At 42.1% G+C, this 21667-nt stretch overlaps 1 protein-coding gene across 2 annotated transcripts; it reads right to left on the reverse strand.

The window, feature by feature from the left end:
* Positions 1-12940: 12940 nt before the first annotated feature.
* Positions 12941-13687, reverse strand: MOBP (myelin associated oligodendrocyte basic protein). 2 transcript variants are annotated; one of them, XM_028106976.1, is made up of 2 exons: positions 13482-13687; positions 12941-13190 (listed from the first exon to the last, which is right to left on the reverse strand). In XM_028106976.1, exons 1-2 carry the CDS (start codon positions 13685-13687, stop codon positions 12941-12943), a joined length of 456 nt encoding a protein of 151 aa, XP_027962777.1. The 2 variants fall into 2 exon arrangements, with proteins under 2 accessions (XP_027962777.1, XP_027962776.1); XM_028106975.1 differs by having other exon boundaries at positions 12941-13196.
* Positions 13688-21667: the final 7980 nt, after the last annotated feature.

Below are 21667 nucleotides of genomic sequence, written 5' to 3' on the forward strand. Positions count from 1 at the left end.
CACTTCCTCCATTCTTGACTCCCTCAATATCTCCTCCTCCTTTGCACACCCATTCTGCTGCTTCCTTTCCAGCAGTCTTCACCATGCTCAAGCATCTCTTGAGTTCATGAAACACCCCAGCTACTGGACTATCTTCTGCTTCCCTTCATGGTCAAATTCTTATTCCTCATCTCCCATTTACTCCAAGAATGCCCTAAAATGTCACCAATAGTTCCTTGTTGTTAAATACAATAGACACCTTTGACTTCTCAAAAGTATCTAAACTTTTGAAAAACTATTCCTAAATTAAAAAACAACAAGCAAACATCTATTCAGTCAACAAGTGTTTATTGAGTTCTTCCTAGTGCTGGGAATTGAAAATATAGCAAGAAACAGATGTTGGTGATCACTGAGGTTACATTAGGAGCAGAAGGAGATCCAAGCAATAAACAAGTAAATAATTGAACAAGATAATTCCCAAGGGTGATAAGCACTGTGAAGACAAACACAGCTAACAAATCTAAAGTGGTGGGATAGAGAGTAACTATGGAAACCACAGTGAGTTTCCAAGGGAAACATCTCTGAGATGATATTTGAGCTGAAGTCACCAGGGCAAAGATCTTGGACCAGAGCATCACAGGCAGAGTGAATAGCAAGAACAGAGCCCCAAATGAGCACAAGCACTGAGTAGCTATGACAACATATCATTTATACATACAAAAGGAGAGAACAAAAAGAAGACAGGAAAGTGTTGTCTTGCTGGGCAGGGAAAGGGCTTCTGAGTCTCAAATGGGGTAGATGAAACCTGGCAGGGCAATAAGCCTTGTACCTTTGGGGCTGGAGCATGGCTACAGCTCCCCTCCAGTGTCCTCTTAAGTAGAAAAGTGTTGGAGGGGTTGAGGAGGAGTGGGACTTGGATCTACTGCCTATATTTCTCACCCTTCAGTCCAACTTTAAAGCCAACAAACAAATCAGCCAAGCTTGGGCTTACAACAACCTGAGGTAGCTCCTGGAGTGGACCTTGCTAGAGCCTCAAGAGCAATGGGCCCACTCCAAACCCTCTCCTTCCATCCCCCAACTCTGAGATGAGTAGGGAAAGTGGTCCAAGAGAGGTTCCTGAAAGGCTGCTGCTGGGCAAACAGTGGAATCCCAAGTCAAGGTCAGGCCCCTGAGGGGAGTCTATTAGTATGTGGTCTTCTCGTGTGATCAGTTTCAGTGGTCAGGGTCCTCTGGGGGGTGGGGGATGGAAATGAGTGAAACTTGGAGGAGCTCTCTAGGATTTGTGCCTGGGAGAGAAAATGAGATCCCATAACTGTTCCCCCAAAGCCAAGTTCCCCAACACATACAGAAACACACACACCAATCCACAAGAGGGCAAGATGATCTGAGAGTCCTCCATTTAACCCAGGGGCAACCCCCACCAAATATGTGTGTGTGTAGTGATGTGCTCTGTGTAGTGATGTGGTCTAAGGAGGGCAGAGTCAGGGGATTAGTTCCTATGCCCGTGACTGAGAGCCCATACTCAAGGTTAAAGCCCTTCCAAGAGTCTGGCTATGGATAGTGAGAACAAATCAGAGATGAGGTAAACTCCTAACGTATACTCCACTGTAATTGGGTTCAGATCTGCACATATCATGGGTTAACCTCCTACACAGGGAGGGAAGTCTTGGACTGCGTATCTACCCTAACTTGCCTCTTCCCCACCCCCACCCCCCACTTAATTCTCCTCTCCCCAAGGCCAAGCTCCTCTCCTATTTTGCCTGATCCCTCTGTAGTATGTGGAGGCACCAACCAGGGACAACATAGAGGGACCAGGACTCAGCTCTCCCCAGGAATTTGGGCTACTATGGCCTGGAAATAGCAACTCTCTGAGTACCTCTTCTGGTCCTATGAAAGGGCCATGGGGCCACCTGCCTGTGTCCTGAGGTGGGAGCATGAGAGAGCAGCATCTCTGGCTCACAGATGGCCCCTCTCAGCAGCCTTGTCTCCAGGAGCCTTCAGGAGAGGGGCAAGGGGTAAGGCATTGAGTAAGCCCAGATAAATTGCTCAAGGTTACAACTAATTGGAGCAATTAATTCTGGAGTTGGAACTGTCCAGATGGGTTGGAGAAGGCTCAAAGGCCGTGCCTTATAGAGTATTTTCTCTCACCCAGGCAGATACCAGAAGAAGACATTCACAAATCCCTGTGTGAGGTTGGAGAGAGGGGCCTGGGGAATGGGAAGGAGATACTTCTTTATGACTTTACTCTCAGCTCTGACACAGCACATTGGCTGATTTAGACAACTCCTACCCTCCTTGGGAATTTCCTTGCATATCTGGTTCATCTGCTAGCCTAATATCTTACTCAAAAGAACTTGGATCTTCCCCAGAGCCAGCTGTGCCTCTGACTGTGTGCTAGTACAGGGAACTGATTAAGGAGGTCAGATGGAAACCAAATGGCACAGGGAAAGAGAGGAACCAGATAGAGGATTAGTTACAAAGAAGAAGGTCAAGGAACAAATGTCAAACTAGGCAACAGGATGCCAAGGACAGAGGGGAACAGAAATTGGAGGACAACACAAGGACTGGCACCTGACCATCCTGATCCAAAGACCCTGGAGTTCTGTGCATGTTCTGGGAAAGAAAGGACTGCTGCTGAGACCAAAGAAGCCATGCACTGAGCTCTGGAGCCCAAGGGACACTGCTGGGACCCACCAACTGGAGTATGACACACAGAGATGCCCCTTCTCACCTCCAGGCAGGCTGCCCAGCTGCCCCTGCACCAAGGGGACTGTGGGCATTGGCAGTTGCCACATCAGCAGGTGTCTGCCCCTGCATCATATTTGAAGCTGGATAACTTGCCCAAGGGCACGTGAATTAAGAAGCAGTGAGTCCAGGTCCTGAGGTGGTCCATTCGCTTGAAACTCCTCCCTCACTTTTTCCGTGGGGTGGGCTTGGTCTTCCTTTTCAATCTGGTTTACAAAGAGAAACAAAAATCCACAGCGTTTCTAAGTGGTAAACACTCTCTCTGTGCTCAGTTAACATAATTGTGAATTTGTAGACTACCTTTGGGGTTATTATTTTTCTGGGAAATCTAACCTTAGAATTCCTTTTCTTAACTTCCCAGTTCTGGTAGTATCTGGCCAAAATAATATGATAACTTTTTCCTGGCCTAAGCCTAGGAAAGATATTCTTTTGAAGTTCTTCTATTTTTACGCACAATAATTATTGCTTCTCTGTTTAATCATTGCAGATAATTTTAAGACACAGAAAAAAAAAACAAAGGAAATAAAAATACCACCCCACTCCTTAAAAAAAAAACTAGTTTTACTGCCCATAGACATAAAAACATGATGTACACATATATACATTTAGGGTATTTGAACTCACATTATAAAATTGTGACCCTATTGACATGTTCCTATTTTGATGAGGAACAGATTGTGTTCAGGAGATGAACAACACCCAGTAAAAATATTATAAATATGTGGCCCCAGACAACAATTGCTTGCAAGCTTGAGGGATTGCATTATATTAACCACAATTTATTTAGACAACAGAACTCCATGTGACCACGTTGGAAATGAGGCCATGTCAAATAGTTTCAGAACATCATCAAAGTTCTTAATTTAAAAAACAAACAAGAAAAAAAAACCCACCAAGATACACACATTAAGAATGTGCCATACTTTTAACACTGAAAACTAAACCTATGAGAAACACAGCTTTTCCTATAACTTGGGGGTAGGTGTTCAAAATTAGAAATAAGATTCATATTCAGGTGTTAGCAATACCATTTTCCAAAACCCCAAATTATATATCAAGCTAACAGGGCTGGATACCGAGAAAAATAAAAGAAGAAATACTTTATTGAAACTTGTAGAATGAATTGTAGCCTGAGAAGGTTGGAAAACGTCCCTGGAAATCTGAGAAGAGAATCTCCTTACATTTTCTGGATTGCTTCCATGAATGCCAGACATGACAGCCTGTTCATAATAGAACCCCCCAAAAATCATGCTAGATATGAAACCCTGGGTGCTGACACTGACATGGAAGCTCACAGATCCCAGGCATCACCCTGTGCAGGTAGCACTGCAGTCAGCCACTGTGGCATCTTAGATGGTGTGAGCACCTTATTATCTAATTAGCCCTCCAATGGCAATAGCAGCTACATAGGTGCCACTAAGGGTGGCCAAATTGTGCAGCAATAGTCCATTAACTCCAATTCAACCAGGGGAAGCAACTGAGTTGGGGAGAATCTGCTAGTGGTCAGGATTAAATGACACAATGTATCTATTAAATAACAGTTCTAATAACATCCACTTACCTAACAGTATAAGATAATGAACTACGCACTTTACATTAGTAACTGATGAGGAAGATAATATCCTCATTTTACAAGTGGGAAAAATATAGCTTTAAAAGAATAACTTTGACAGATAACAGAGCTCAGACTCAAATTGATATCAGAGTCTTTGCCCTTTCCACTGTGCCAGAATAATAGGTAGGTTGTATGTATAAGTCTTATTCAGTCAATAACATCAGCCAATCAGAGGATATGAGTGTAAGAGTCCCAGGTCCTGACTCTTGCACATTCCAGCAAGGGAGATGCACACTACTGTGTCTGAAATGTAGCAGTGGAAGTACCAGACAAGCCCAGGGGAGAGGTGGCCACCTGATAGCAAGAGGTGTGAAGACTCTTAAGTCAAAGGGCTATGCCTAGACTCCTTAGCAATGACAATATGATGATTCTGCAGACACAGGAGAGGAGGAGTTCTAGGGCTACATGAAATACTCTGTACATCATCCCCATTGACCAACTCAAAACAGGAAAATAACAGGTCATTATTACACAAAAGTCAAACCCTACGTAAAATGCCCTCGTCATCTTGTTGTAGCACAGCTTTGAGGGATGAAAATTATAAAGATTGTCCACATAGCAGAGCATCTAATTTGGGCTTTAACCTCCTTTAATATTCCAGAAAACCAATTTTTCAAGAACTTAATCTTGTTAAAATATTTCTCTAAGAAGAAAATGTTCTAAATGAAATAGTAGTTTAAACCATACAAAAACGAGGCATATATATTGAAAAGGAAAAAAAAAAAGGCAGAAAAAAATTCACAGATAACATGATTGTTAATGTGGAAAATCCCAGAGACTGCCCCAGAAAAAAGCTAGACTAAGTGAGTTTAGCAAGATCACAAGATACATGATCAATATACAAAAATCAACTATATTTTATATATTGGCAACAAACGAAAATTGAAACTGAAAAAAGTATTATTTTAATAGTACCTAAAAGCATGAAGTGCTTCATTATAAAGCAAACAAAATATGTACAAGATCTCTATGCTGAAAATGCAAAACAAAAAAAGGCCTAAGTGAATGGACAGATATATCATGTTCATGGATTCAATATTGTTACGCTCCTCACCAAGTTGATTTATAAACTCAACACAACCCCATTCAATTCTACCAGAATATATTGTATAAATTGACACAATGACCCTAAATTTTGTATGGAAAAGTAGAGGAACTAGAATAGTCACAACCAATTTCAAAAATAAAGAACAACGTTGGAGAATTCACACTAAACTGATTTCAATACTTACTATAAGGCTATAGTAATAAAGTTGTTAAAGGAAAGATATATAAATTAACAGAACAGAATAGAAAGTCCAGAAATAAACTCATACATTTAGTGAACCAACTTTTGACAAAATTGCAAAAGTAATTCAGTGGAGGATCTTCTCAACAAATGGTGTTGGAACAACTGAATATCCATATGCAAAAAAATTGAACCTCAATCCATACTTCACACTATTTACAAAATATTAACTCAAAATGGACAATAATGTAAATGTAAACCTAAAGTTTTAGATTTCTAGAAAAAAAAAATAAGAGAAAATTTTTGTGACCTTGGGTTAGGCAAAGAACTCTTACATACAATACAAAATGCATGATCTATAAAAGGAAAAAATCGATAAATTGAACTTCATCAAAATTTAAAACTTTGGTTCTTCAAAAGATACTGTTAAGAAAATGAAAAAGCAAGCCAAGCCAGCCATAGACTGGGAGAAAATATTTGCAAAACGTACATATAACATAAATATATTAAATTTGTTATATTTGATTATACATTTAAAATATATCCAGATATATTTTTAAACTCCCAAAACACAATAATAAGAAAAATGACAACCCACTTTCTAAAATGGGCAAACGATTGAGCACACACTGGACTAATAAATAAATATCACCTATTTTTGGTGGATGATATATAGGTTCATTTAAAGATGCTCAATATCATTAGTCATTAAGAAAATACAAAATTAAAACTACAATGAGATAGCACTACACATTTATTTGAATGGATAAAATTTTAAGAGCTGACAAAATGCAGAGCATCCATATTGCTAGTGGGAATACAAAATAAAACAATTTAGCAGTTTCTTACACATTTAAACAGATACCTACCATAAGGCCCAGCAATACCAGTTCTAGTTATTTACTCAAGAGAAAAGAAAATTTACACTCACATGAATGTTTACAGCAGCTTTATTCATAATAACCAAACCGGAAACTATCTAAATACCCTCCAACTGGTTAATGGAAAACTATGATAGGTACATGCACATCATGGAATACTACTCAGCAAAGAAAATGTAAAAACTGCTGAAAAAAACGCAACAACATGGTTCAATCTCAAATGCATTATGCTAAGTTAAAGAAGCCAGACTCAAGAGGGTACATACTGTACAATTCCATTTACATGATATTTTAGACTTATAAGACAGAATTATAGGGACAGAAAACAGATTGGTGGTTGTCAGGGGTTTGGGGATGGACTGCAAAGAGGAAGTATGAGGGAAATTTGGTGGGGGGAGGAAGTGATGAAAATACCCGATGTCTCAACTGTGATGGTGGTTACATGATTGTGTGTATAGAAGTGTTTGCCAAAAAGGTCAAATGCTGCTGCATGCAAATTATATCTCAATAAACCTGATATATGTAGGGTATGTGTGGGGGTGGGTGGGTATATTCTACATATATACATGACACTTTTGGGGTCCATGGCTTTCTCCTTTATCTGAATGCACGTAACTGAACTATGACTGCCCAAAAGTTAATAGTGCTAAGTGATATGATGAGCAAAATCCTGCTTATACCCAACTACTACTGCCCTGATGTGTGTTATTTTCCAATGAGACTCAGCTGCCTGGAAACAGACATGGTGAAGACAGATGGCTGGATTCATCCAAAGTTAGAGTTTTTCCAAAGATATGAGACAGATATTCAGAGGGTGGGGGGGCTATAGGGTATTTTTGAAAGAGATTAAAATGTTGAGCCATGGCTTCTAATTTAGAGAGGGAGGAAAGTGAAGAAAGGAGTTTGAGTAGACATTTTTTCAGAGAAGACATACAGATGGCCAACAGGTACATGAAAAGATGTTCAACATCACTAATCATCGGAAAAATGCAAATCAGGGTGCCTGGGTGGCTCAGTTGGTTAAGCGACTGCCTTTGGCTCAGGTCATGATCCCGGAGTCCTGGGATCAAGTCCCACATCGGGGTCCCGGCTCTCTGCTTCTCCCTCTGACCCTCTCCCCTCTCATGCTGTTTCTCTCTCTCTCTCTCTCTCTCTCTCTCTCTCTCAAATAAATAAATAAATAAATAAAATCTTTTAAAAAATGCAAATCAAAAACACATGAGAGATCATCAACACCTGTTAAAATGGCTATTACCAAAAAGACTGCAAATAGCAAATGTTGGTAAAGATGTGGAGAACAGGCAATGCTTGTGCACTGTTGATGGGAATGTAAATTGGTGCAACCACTATGGAAAACAGCATGGAGGTTCCTCAAAAAAATTAAAATAAAACAACTGTATGATCCAACAATTTCATTTCTGGGTATTTATCCAAAGAAAATGAAAACACTAACTCGAAGAGATATATGCATCTCCATGTTCACTGCAGCATTATTTACAATAGCCAAGATATGGAAACAACCTAAGTGTCCACTGATGGATGAATGGATGAATGGATAAAGAAATTGTGGTTTATATATACAATGGAATATTATTCAGCCATAAAAAAAGGAATGAGATCCTGCCATTTGCAACAACATGGATATACCTTAAGGGCATTACACTAAGGGAAATAAGCCAGACAAAGGCAAATACCAAGCTCATAGATAAAAAGAACAGGTTGATGGTTGCCAAAGGTGGAGGATGGGGAATAGGGGGCAGGAGAAATTCCAGTGAGGTGCTATGGGAAGAATCAGAGCACAGTAAGTTGAAGAGTAAATGCAATGTAGAGAAGTTAAGGTGATGAATTTACACTATTTTTAAAAATTTGCCTGAGAAGAGGAGAGACAGGACAGGGCCAGAGGTGAATTCAGTCATTAAGAGACAGGTGACCATGTTTAAAAGCTAAAGTGCTTTCTCTTTAGATAATAGAAAAAGGCTGAAGTGGTCAGGGAGGTTCAGCAAGACCCTGGAGGAAACATGAGTGGGGGGAGGAAGATCACACAGATCATGCATGAGTAGGGGAAAGGAGGGGTTGATCTGATCAAGAAAAAATGCTTCCTCCTCTGAGGCTAAAAGGAAGGATTGAAAGACAGATGCATACCCTGATAAACATGTTGGGGCTGGTGGAGGAAAACTAGTCTAGAGAGAGGCAGGTGCTCCTCCACTGGTGGTAGCACCAACCCTTAAGGCTATATAGAGGCTTTTCCTAGCTGTGCTCAGCAACTCTCTGCATCCATGACTAGGCTCAGCAGCTGGAAGTTGGAATAGTGCACATGGATCATCAGCTTGATCTACGTGAGGGATTTGTGTGATGAGTGTGGCTGGATGATGAACAGCAATGGCATTAAAGCTGTTAGAGAGAGTGGTTAACCATGTGATCTAGACTAAGGACATGGGACCAGGCAGGAGTTGTCAGAATGGAAGAATGCACACAGCTCATGGAACCAGAGACCTCTCTGGCTAACCCAGGCCTCTGTGAGTGCCTGCTCTACACAGGCACTGTGATATGTGTAGTGTGTAGAAGCCTACTCCTGGATAGGAAGGGATTTATGACTTAGGTAGGGCAAGACTCAAGAGTTCAGTCATCCAAACTCATAAAAGCACTAATGTAATCTGAGAAGCAGGCAGAACCACCAGAGCCTGATCTAAGAGCAAAGTACTCAGGCTCTTTCCCTAACTCTGCCATTACCTGGACATTGATAGATGAATTTCTGATTCTGTTTGGCTGATGAGACCAAAAATAGATTGCCAGGGTGTAAACACTGGGATACAATTAAGCATAATATATGTCTGGGTGGGGTTTTTCCACAAACATGTAAGAAATAAATTCTTTCTAATACATGAGTACAAAGTCAATGTTTTTGCTTGTGTAAATACAAGGAGGGCTCAGAAAAGGGACCAGAAGTGCTAGTTTAGCCAGTCCTGTGCAAAGAAAGAGAAAATGATCCATGGTTTTCCAGAAGAACAAAGTGCAGGGTGTACCTTTTGGCATCAGGAAGGACAAAGCAAGGACAAATCATGTCATAGAAAGTGTCTGGAATAAGTTTGGGCCTGCACACCTGAAAAGGAGACAGGTACCCCCATCTGACAGCTGAAGCTTAGCCCCAATACCTGGTTCAGTCAGTGCACACTCTCAGACCATCAGACCATCAGAGTAATTGCTTTGGGTAAGTGCTCTTCAGAAGTAAATTCTAGCTTGTCAAGTATGTAAGTGTTTATAATTGCATTGTTGTTTGGCAGTCCTGATGATTCCAAACAAACTCAAAACTATACGTGTGTGTGTGTGTGTGTGTGTGTGTGTGTGTGTGTGTGTACATAGAATGGTTTCTACTCCATTACCAACGTAACCAGCATGTTGCCATTCAGTGGGTGTGCTTGTCCTAACCTTTAGAAGCAATGCACTGCCATGCCTAGCTCAGGACAATGCATGATCAATAAAACACCAAACCCTGCTTGCTTCAATTTGAGACTCAAAGCTAAAGCACTCTGTCTCTGAAAGACCAAATTCTGTGGAGAATCTGAAACCACTTAGAACCTTAACCCTCTAGCAATCAGTTACTTTCCTGGGCTTTGATTTTTATCATCCGCTGAAATGAGACAAGATGGTAAAAAAGGAGCTGGAGGAGGAAAGGGATCAGGCAGGGACCAGGCAGGATGGAAGCAGCCAAGCTCAGGGTGGTTCCTGGAGGGAAGAGCAGCATCACCGAGGGAGGAGCCACTCATAAATACCATGAGCAGCTGGACCAGGGGCATACATCATTTCCTTTGATTGCCCAGAGCTTGGTGCCGTGCTGTGCACATGATCTTGATGAATAGGCTTGCAAATACATATAGATATAGGTTGGTCCTCCAAGCTTCTGGTGTGCAGGGCTCAATTTGGTACAAGACATTTTGTGAAAGAATGAGTCAAAGGCACACATGGCACTGCTCAAAGTTGTGTGACTGGCTGCAAGATCAATCACAAAACCATAGATCCCCTGCACCTAAAGCAGAGCACTGAGGAGCCAAGAGAGGCTTGGCCCAGGAAACATGTATTAAACCTAAAGGCAAGGATGACCTGTGAAATCCTAAAATCTTGAGGAATTGAAAGTAGAATAAATTAAGAGGAAGATGCCAGGGTTTCCTCCCATCAGATACAAGAATGTTACCATGTTCAATCAGGCTGCAAGGAATTTCACCCATCAGATCCTAAGATTTAAATATTCTCTGGTTTTTGAGATCTATCCAAGGGAGCTACTAAGGATCCAATAGGCCTTTGTCAATATTTGCTTAACCTTTAAAGGTCAGAACTCAGGAATGGCAACATTTCAGAAAGTCTGCTTCAGAATCTCTTTTTTGACCCTTTCTCCAAGTGCAATTTAGTAGCTCTGCTTAAGAGAGCATTTTCTTTCCCATTAACCTTCCCACCCCTTTGATTTGGGAACAGCCAACCAGCATCAACAGAGGGAGTAAACAATGTGGCAAAACAATGGCTCTAATGCATTTCCTCAGGACCTCGGGGAATCTGAGAAGGAAGAATGAGTGTCTTGAGAAGGGCTCAAATCCTTCATCCTCAATATTGTGGACCACTATGAACAGAGACTTTCAGGTCCCCTGTTCTGGGTGAGCAAAAAGGACTGAGGAGGCACGGACAGCCTGATACCTAATAAGAACAGTTAACTGAGGGAATCAAGTTACACCAACATTAGAATGTCTCTGGAGTTTAGGTGAATGAAACCAGCAGGCTGGGTGCAGACAGATGAAGTTGGCCTTCATGGTCTTGCATCTGTTTCGGGCGTGAACTCCAGCCACCCAAGCAGCCATCATGCAACTCACTGCAAATGTGGCTTGAAGCCACCCCCACAGATGATGTGCCATGTGTCCAATTAGTTTCCTCTGCTACTCACACTTCCTAACCATTTCCATATATCACAACTTACCTGGCCAGCCCCCTTGGACTCAGGCCCCGCAGGAGACCCTGATTAATGACTAGGTAACCCGGCATACAACTCCCTATTTCAGGGTTAAAGACTGGCAGCCTCTTACCTTCTTCACAAATTAACCTCACCTGATCTTGCATATTTTTAATGCTTTCACTTTTAGTGTCATATATGTGGCCCCTTCCACATGTCTTTACTGTGCATTACAGATAATGTGGATCATTTATTTATGGATGGGTTAGATCAGTGCTTATCAAAGGGTTGTCTGTGTACTACCTGTGTCACTATACTGGGGCAGAGGTGCTGCTTGTTGGAAATGCACTTCTCCAGACCTCATCAGTGACCCAAGGAATTAGCTTTTCTGGGGGCATCTTTAACATGCTCCTGGGTTCATTCCTCTGCATAGTAAACTGGTAAACAGCCCATGACATGCACACACGGTAACATGCTATGCAGAGTAGGTATGAGAATCTCAAATACAATTAGCACCCACTATTAATCTGCAAAACAGCTTCATTTCCAAATATTAAGAGGACTAAAATATTGGCCTGCCATGTGTTTGGGCAGGGAGTAATATGGGAAATCTCTGTGCCCTCCACTCAATTTTGCTGTGAACCTAAAATGGATCTAAAAATGAAGTCTATTAAAAAGAAGAAGAAGAAGAAGAAGAAGAATGAAGAGGAAGAAGAAGAAGAAGAAGAAGAAGAAGAAGAAGAAGAAGAAGAAGAAGAAAAAGAAGAAGAAGAAGAAGAAGAAGAAGAAGAAAGCTGACCTGCCTCAGATGGGACAGACAAACATGTCTCTTGTTCACCTTTTCTCTCTGCAAGGCCTCCCTTTACTCTCTGCTTACCCTAGCCTAACCTCCTCTCTGGGGCCCCAGATGGGCAGCCTGCTCCAGGCTCCCATAGCCCAGTGTACTAACTGATTATGACAATATTAAGGCAATCATGCCCTACACTTTGACCAACTCTTCTCTTGTTTCATCCTGGTGAGTCACAACCTAGCTTGTTCACTGCTGTATTCCCAACCCCCTGCATGATATGGAACTCTATATGGTATGCAATCAAGTTTGTTGAATGACTGAATAAATGAATGAATGATCTTGTCACTGAGATTAACATCAGACAAAGTCTGTCAGGAGGATGGATGAATGAGCTGGCTGAACCTCTCCATTTTTACACATGCACAAATATCCCTAGAGTCACCCTTCCTCCTCTCTCCAAGGCACAGCGAAGGAGGGCCTCAGTCTCACAATCTGTTACTGGGGTGGATACTCTGAGTTGATAAATTAATCAATTGCAGTCCGCCTAGACAAAACAAGCAATGGATACTGCCATCTGAAGTACTGTTCTGGCAACTCTATGAGGAAAACACAAGCCACACTAGGTATTTCATAGGAGGGGATTTAATGCAAGGAATTGACACAGGTTTGGTAAGGCCAAGAGAGGACCATCGAGGTAAACCAGATGTTAGTAAACACAGGAGGCAGCTACTAACCTTAGGGCTGGGGGAACAAAAGGGAAGAGATGGTGTTACCAGAACCTAGAAGCTTTGATGGGGGACCCCCCACGGCTGGTGCCTGGCCCTCTCTGGGGGCTGCTGCGCGGCGGCTGCTTGGACTTCTGAGGGGGGCGCTGCTTGGCTGGTGGTGGTCGGACCTCTGGGCGGGGGCGTGGTTGACGCTCGGACCTCGGAGGGGACCGTGGCTTGGCTGGTGCTCTGACCACCGCGGGGGGTGCAGCAGGCTGGTGCTTGGGCCTCTGAGGGGACGTTGCACGGCGTCTGGGGCTGAGGGGGCCAAAAGAAGCTGGAGGCTGGAGCCATGGCTCTCTTCTGCTGCTTAAGGGATACTGACAGGAGCTGGAAACAGGGAGGCAGGCCCTGCTCCCCCTCCCACCTTCCGATAGCCCTCCAGTACCTTCCAGTGGCAGAACCTAACAGGGAGTGGACTGCAGGGCACTGGGGGAAGAGCAGCCCAGAAATCACCAGAGCGGAACAGGAGGGGGGCGTGTTGCTGAGAGACCGCAGGCCAGTGCCCAGCCAGGCGCCAAGTGGGCAGTGCAGACCACTTACCTGGTCTTCTGGCAAGCACAGCAGATCAAGTCCTCTTCTTTCTTCTGGTAGAAGCAGCCACTTTTACAGATGCTGTATTTCCGGTCCACGATCTCACGCTTCGAGTTGAGGAAGGTGAATGGTGGGCAGCAACGTATGCTGAAGTGTTCTGAAAACTTTTGGTTCTTGGAGAGTCTGGGGCCCTCCTTAGTCGTTTTCTGACTCATCTCACTAGAAATCATTGAAGCAAGGAGTGGTGGGGAGACATAAAACAGCAGTTCAGGCAGGGAGCTTTCTACTCAAGAAGTCTGCTCTCTGCTATTCCTATGGTCCTGTATTCACATTCAGCCTTGTCCTAGACCCTGAATCTGGAAGATCAACTTCTTGCCCAGCTCTATGGAAAGGAACTAAATTAAGCATTTATTAATTTTTATTTGCATATTTTTTCAATCATGTTTTCTGAAAATGGACACCTTGTCACTTATGTTTTAGTGACCCATTTAGGATAGGAAAAATATTACAAAACCCAACATATCTGTGGCAAAATATTAGTCTAGGTTTAGGAAAGGCCTTTTCTCTAAAATAATAATAATAATAACAGTTTGGTACCAAAACCGTAATCACCATTCATACAAAATTACAACATAACCATGAAAAAGAACGATCAACATGTTTGCATCTCACAAACATAAGGTTGAACAAAAAAAGTTGGACCCAAAGGAATATAAGCTGTATGATTCAACTTACATGAGGTTCAAAAACAGGCAAAGCTAGTCTATGGTGCTAGAAATCAGAATGTAGCTATGTTTGGAGAAAGTGAAGTCTGGCTAGGAAGGGGCATCAGGGAGCCCACTGAGGCCAGAAAATGTTCTGGGTCTGGATCTGAGAGGGATCGCTTGGGTGCACATGCATGTCAAAATTCATTGTGGGGCACCTGGGTGGCTCAGTCGGTTCAGCTTCTGACTCTTGGTTTCAGCACAGGTCATGATCTCAGAGTCGTGAGATCGAGCCCTGCCTCTGGCTCTGCGCTGGGTGTGGACCCTGCTTAAGATTCTCTCTCTTCAAAAAAAAAAAAAAGATTCTCTCTCTCCCTCCCTCTCTGCCCTTTAAGTGAGCTACACACTTAAATTTTGTGCATCTTTCTGTTTATTTCAACTTATTTCAGTTAAAAAGAAAGAGGAGAAAAAGGAGGAGTGGATGGAGGAGGAATCAAAGAGAAATTTGAGACTTGAAAAAACTCCCAAGCAGGGACAAAAAATTTAATTACTACAACATGATTTTTAGAAATGTGACAAATGCAGAAATAGTCCTACCTAATACTCCAAACACTGTAGCACACAGGGGACTTAAATGACTATTAATCGACCAAGAGTCAACAAATATACACAGGTGACATGCATATATTAGACACTGAGAATGTCCTTGCTCTCAACAAACCCAAGGTCAGGTTGGACACACAGCTGTGTTGTATGTAATCACAAACAGTGTGATGGTGATCAATAGAAGTATGTACAAAGGTCAAGGGAAGCACCAAAAAGGAATGGATCCTTTGAAGACAGAACAGATGATCTGGGTTTTAAGGATGAATACATTAAAAACAACAAAGTTACACTGAGGGGATATTCTAATTTTTGTGGTTTTTGATGGGGCTATCTTCTACAAATAGAAATGAGGGCTGAAGAACACATTGAACGCAGTTAAGAAAATAACATTTTTTTTTTTTTTTGGCATCTCAGTTTGTATAGTCCAAACCATGTTTTACACCTATTAGGTGTGTTGCAAATGTTCTTTCCAGGAGTTTCACCTGCTTTTATTATGCAAAAATATTTTTTTATGTAGTTAAGTTTCTTAGTTCTTTATCCACTCCACTAGCTTTTATACATAGTCAGGTGTATCCCATTGTAAAAGAAAAGTCCCTCTTGATCCCACTTTCATATCTATTCTCCTCTCTATAACTCCTCCTCTCTATAGGCAAAGTTCTTGAAAAATTATCAATACTCTTTTTCTCCATTTCCTCATCTCCTCCTCTGTGCACTCCAAAATGGCCTGTGTTCTTTTTCTCCCAAAGAAAAATGGTTCTCCATTGCCTCCCAGAGACCTCCATGCTGTCAAACCAGTTGTCTTCTTGATTCCTCTCTCCATCTAAAGGCTTCCTCCATCTAAAGCCTGTCACACTACATTCTCCTAGAGTCCCATCTCCATCTCTAACCCCTCTTTATCCTTTGGATAAAGGCTCACCTGCTTTATCCAAAACTTTTAATGTTACAGTTCTTCTAGGTACAGTAAACACTACGTGATTAATGGGGTTACATTCAACCATTCAATTCAACACTTATCATATACTTAGGTCAAGCCAGCACAGTGCTCAGCTGATGTTATGGACACAGAGATGAATCATGCTTAGTCCAGTCCTCAAGAAGGTTATCCACAAGCTGGGGAGATAGGCAAGGATGCACATAGGGTGTTGATGGCCACAAAACCCACTTATGGGGCCCAAACATGTACCAGACCCTGAGGGAGTAAAGGGGATGGATCAGATAAACATCCTGCTGACACTGAGCTCACAGTGTAGATGGAAGAATGTTGCACAGATGTCAGTAAATAGGATACAAAGAAAGCATGCTCTGCAACATGAGAATATGTGGGTAAACTGGTGTGGAGGGTCCACAGGAGAGGGGCAATATGCTGGGCTTGGAGAAGCAGGTAAAGCATCATGGGGGCAAACATTATATCTCACTCACCCTAAGGTTTGGACAGTCAAAAATAAGTTTGTGGAGGGATGGGAATGGTTGATACCTAAGAAAGACACAGAGGGGTCAACTACAGTCCCTCCAAGAGCCCACTCAGTCAGCAGTACACTGTGGGAGAGGAGTGGGTGGCCAGATGCAGGTGATGAGGTAGGACAGGAGTTACCTGTCACCATGAAGGATCTCGTCCTGGTGATTAGGAGCATTGTCAGGCCATCAGACCATCGGTAGTCTAAATAGATGAGAAGGAGGGAGATCATCTCATTGTTTCGGTTACTGTGAGTTGAAGGCACTCAAGACATTCATGGGGAAGTGAGCATGGCCACTATGGCCTTCATCTTGAGAGTCCCTCGCCTTATGGAAGAGGCACAGCCTTGAGAATGGATGTGGTGAATATGAACTGAGCAAGGAGCCAGGCCAGGGAAGTCTCCCAGGAGTGGTAGTGGGCCTCCCTTTAAGCTGCCAGGAGAGGGACAAGGGAAGAAGGAGCAGGAGTGGCAGAGGCAGCCAGAGAGGTGGGAGGAGCAACACCTCTTAGAAGAGCAATCTCCAAATTTGCAGAGGAGGAAATGGTCAGCAGTACCCAAAGAAACCCTTAGTGCAAACAGGCATTTTTAGACCAATGAGGAACTAAAGTTGATTCTTAGGGTCCGATTCATCATAAGACCCTGAAAGATCTGCCAAAATCTTACCCAAGTCCCACACAGTGTGGCAAAGTTCAGCTCAAGTTCCTGCTCTCAGAGGAAATGATGAAACAGTCATTTCTTTAGACCCCCAGCACATGGAGAGAGTGTTACTCAACTTTTCACAGCCAACCTGGACATCCCCCATTTCCTTTGGCTTTCTGGAATCCTCTTTTCCCAAATGGTTCAGGCATTCTCACAAATAGCAGAAAATCTAGCACATGTCCCAAATTTTTAAGAATGACTAGCATGGGGTAAGAGGGAGATTTAAAGTCTCCTGTGACTCCGAACTCCTGCTCAGACTGAATTCTCAGTTCTCACCCACCTGACGTGATGCCTTGGCCAACCCCATGCCTGTCCAGACCTTCACCCAGCCATCTCTTCCCCCAGCACATCAGGAGAAAGTTCTCAAATTCTCATTCCATTTTTTCTCATCCTCTGCCTTCCCCTACCATGTCTGGCAGGGGGCAGCCTCACCTCCTGCTAGCCTCTGTGTGTGGTTCCCTAAAGGAAAAGCAGTTCTCTTCCATGGACCCTGACATTCTTCTAGGCAATCAGCTGAAAATTCATACCCTCCTTCCCTTAGTAAAATGTTTATAGTCTGTGGAAAGGTTCTGGCTACCATTTCTCCTGGTAGCAGAAACACAGCGTTTAGCTGGGGTACCTGATTAATTGCGAATACGTGCTGCCTCTCCAACTCTTTGCCCCAACCATGCTCCAGTTTAGGAATGCTAAGCCCCACATGCTACGCAATAGCAATACACAGGTGAATCATCCTTTCCCAACACTCCAGGCTTACTAGTAAATTAGTTACAACCACAGGCAAATAACTAACAGCAGAGGCAAGAACTCACATTTACTGAGCACCCATTGTATGGTGGTTGCTTTGTGTTCTTTATCTCGTTTTAGGACATGGGCATTATCACCAACAAACTAAAGATGAGGGAAGCTAAGGAACAGGACCAACTTCATAAAGCCAGAAAGAGGCAGACAAGGGATATGAATCCATGTCTTTGTGACTCTAACATCCTGTGTCCTTTGACCAGGCCCGACGCTATCTGTGCCCGGGTGCTCAGCCCTCTTCTCCCCAGAAAGCCTGGACTTTGGGGGAGTGGAGATGGTCCAGGGGAATGGGATAAGGCTGCATAGATGCAAAGGTCTCTGTCCTAGGGTGAGAAAACCTGTAAGTTGGAGAAACAGCTCACTGAAGAAGGAAGGGTAGAGAATAGGTTTGGGAACATCACACAGCATGGCGGCCTGGACATCCCTGCCAAACCAAGAGGTGCATGATGGGACACTAGAATGTAAACTCCCAGTGTCCTGAAGGCAGTGTGACCCCTGGGGGCTTCCTCCATCCCTCCCTAACCAGCCCTTAGTGGGTTTTAAAATCTATATTTACTGTTGAGAATGAGAAAACTTAGATGGATAAAAATAATAAAAATTCCTAAATTTGTATCCCCTAGTTAACCACTTACAAAATATTTAACATTTTTCTTTGATAATATTTACATATAAATATATAGTTAATAAAATGCAGGACTACACCTTACATACTGTTCAGATTTACATACTTGGAAAATTATTCATTTTGTTTAAGTTTTATAGATATACACGTTATGTATAGTATTCTTATGGCTTTTAAAATCTGTCATGAATTTATAGTTATAGCCCCCTTTATAGTTCATATCATATATTTGCATCTTGTCTCATTTTTCTTGAGTCATCTTACCAGTAGTTATCCTACTTTATTACTCTTTTCAAAAACAAGCTCTTGGTTTTCTTGCTTGTCTTTGCTTTTTTTTTTTTTTTTTTCTAGTTCATTAGCTTCTGTAGGCATTTATTATTTCTTTTTTTCAACTATTTTAGATTCGTGTCCTTGGTTCTTTTTCTATTCTTTTTTTTTAAGTTTAGTTATTTTTTAAGTAATCTCTGCACCCACCACGGGGCTCAAACTCACAACCCTGAGATCAAGAGTCACACCCTCTTCTGACTGGGCCAGCCAGGTGCCCCTCTCTATTCTTGAGTCAAACATTTCTCTCATATGTTTTTATGGCTATAACTTTTCCATTAAGTACAACTTTAGCTGGATACCACAAATATTCATGTAAGTTATTTTCACTTCATTTTAAATATGGCTGAGTTCTTCTTTGATTCATCCATTATTTATAAAAATCTGTCACAAAATTTCCAAGTGTACATTGACTTCTAATTTTAATGCATTCTAGTTAGAGAAAGTAGCCTGTATGATAATGACTCTTTGATATGTGCTGAGGTTTGCTTTATGGCCTAGTTCATAGTCAATATTTTTAAATGTTCCACATGTGATTGAAAAGATTGTGATTTCCAGAACAACTTGAAATTATCTAGTGAAGATAAAGATGTGCACAAACTACCATTTAGCAATCTACTCTTGGGCATAGCAGTCATCTCGGATAATGGCTCAACACCGCAGAGGAAGCCCCATGGAAGAGCACAAAGACTAGAGGAGACGGAGTCCATTGCCTGTGGAGTTGCTGTTCTAGGCCTAACTCTTGAACACTGCACATCTCTTTAAATTTTTTTAAGATAGTATGACATTTAATAAACAAGTCCAATCCAGGCACTTCTTCACAATACATTATAAATTAAATGTGGGGGCTTCCTAATACCTAAACATTTGAATCTTCTTATATATCTACCTACAGGACGCAGACTGCATTGTGGTCAAGACTCCAAGTTCTGGTCTTAGGATAGCCGGGTTACTACTTGGCTCTGTCCTTCAGCCGACAGCCAGGCTGGCTAGCCTCTAAAGAATCTACATCTTCATGAACACTAGACATCTTTTACATGAGAGAGAAGTCAAACTTGCACCTCATTTAAACCACTGTTATTTCAGTTACAAGCAAGCAAATACAATTCGAATAAATATGCTCAGTTTCTCCATCTAACTGGGTGGCTTACAAACAACAGAAATTTAGTTCTCACAGTTCTGGAGGTTGGGGAGTCCAAAATCAAATTGCCAGAAGATTTGGTGTCTGGTGAGAAGATGACCTAGTTCAGAGATGACATTTTTCTTGCTATGCCCTCATGTGGTGGAATGAGCAAGGGAGCTCTCTGGGGATTCTTTTAATGAGGACACTAACTCCATTCATTAGGGCTTCTCCCTCATGACCTCATCACTTCCCAAATGTCTGCTTCCTAACACAATCACATTGGAGATTAGATTTCAACATATGAATTTTAGGGACACAAATATTCAGTCCGTAACAGAGGGGAAGAACAAATAATAATAATACTTACCTCAGGGGACCTTTGAAAATATTAAATAAAGCAGGTAAAGAACCTAGCACTGAACCTTATGTAAATCACTTACCTAATAAATTCTGTTTCCCTTTCACCAAGAATTCAAATGACCTAATTCTACTGACTTCTTCAGACACATTCTCTATGAATCTCAGTGTGTATCTCTGATGACATTTAATTCAAGCATTAATTACATCTTTATTTACATTAGTGGCTAAAGACAAATCATTATAAACACTACATGATGTTTTCAAAAAAGATATCACCTAATTGCAGAACAAAGATAATATGAACTATCTGGCAGGATGAAGAATTTTAATTTGAAACTGTAAAATATAGTCTCCACGCTTTCCAGATGTTTCCATATACACTAAAACTAAAGAGGAGGGAAAGTGAGGCAGGTATTTGAAGAAGGAGAAAAAGGGAGTGAAGGAGAGGAACCAAAGGGAGAGGAACAAGAACCTCCCTCCCACTATTTATTGAGTACCTGCTATGTCCCAGATGCTTTATAGCCATCATTTCTAGTTCTCAAAATAATTCTTTTAGGTAGTCCCTACTCACCTCATTTTAGAGATGAGGAATTTGAAGGCTGAAGAAGTAAATGCTCCAAGATCATATAATAATAATTATAAATAGTAAACTCATCACAGTCAATACGACTAGTTGATTGCCCAATATCCACTCTTCCCTTCAATAGCAAATTTGGGTTTTGTTTGGTACCATGATATGCACAGTTAAATATGTACAGCTCCCCATGTGATCATGTTCTGGCCAATGAGATCTAGGCAAAAATCCGTAAAGAGATGACTATTCTTTGAAAATAAAGCTTTATTCAAGAAGAGACTCTTCCCTGGTGTGTGCATCCAGCCCAACCCAGCTGTCCCCAGCTCCCAGGAGGTAGGATTATTTCAAGACTTTGGACCTTGGTCCATAGGGCTCCTTCCCCCTCCTTCCTTCCCACCCAACAGTTATACAGTAAACACCTCCAACATCTTTGCCCAAAGGCAAGTCACTTCTTAGAGCCTTTTCAGAGCTTCCCTTCCCTCGATGAGAAATGATCACTCCTTCTTTCATGCCTTAACCTTGTGTGCTATACATAATTCTAGGAAAGCATCTGGAAGCTTTACTTTACCCCTACTGTTTCACTGCCTCCTTAAACTTTCTGTCCTTAGAGCCTTGTTTAATGCCTGTTTCAGAACAGGTGTTCAGCAGATACTTGATTAAAATGAGAGAATGAACAAAGATGTCTCCACAAGTGCAGCCTGTCTCCAGATGTCCCCACAGGGATCTCTGCTCTGGCTCAGGCAGCAGTATCTGTTCAGTGAGAAGGGCAACACAGGAAGGGACCTTCCCAAATGATCTTGAAAGTTATAAAACTGGGTTCTTTTTTTTAAGATTTTATTTATTTATTTGATAGAGAGAGAGATAGCGAGAGCAGGAACACAAGCAGGGGGAGTGGGAGAAGGAGAAGCAGTCTCCCCGCAGAGCAGGGAGC

The sequence above is a fragment of the Eumetopias jubatus genome, unplaced genomic scaffold (genome assembly GCF_037043125.1).
Source record: "Eumetopias jubatus isolate StellerSeaLion01/CBP00866 unplaced genomic scaffold, mEumJub1_p1.0 scaffold_1, whole genome shotgun sequence".
In the NCBI taxonomy this organism is placed as follows: Eukaryota; Metazoa; Chordata; class Mammalia; order Carnivora; family Otariidae; genus Eumetopias; species Eumetopias jubatus.

Excerpts from the sequence above, each read along its gene's own strand:
- MOBP (XM_028106975.1), bottom strand. The coding sequence starts at position 13,687 with ATGAGTCAGAAAACGACTAAGGAGGGCCCCAGACTCTCCAAGAACCAA. Across the intron at positions 13,197-13,481 it reads TGTGCTTGCCAGAAGACCAG|CCCCAGACGCCGTGCAACGT; the intron begins GTAAGTGGTCTG and ends TGGCCCCCTCAG.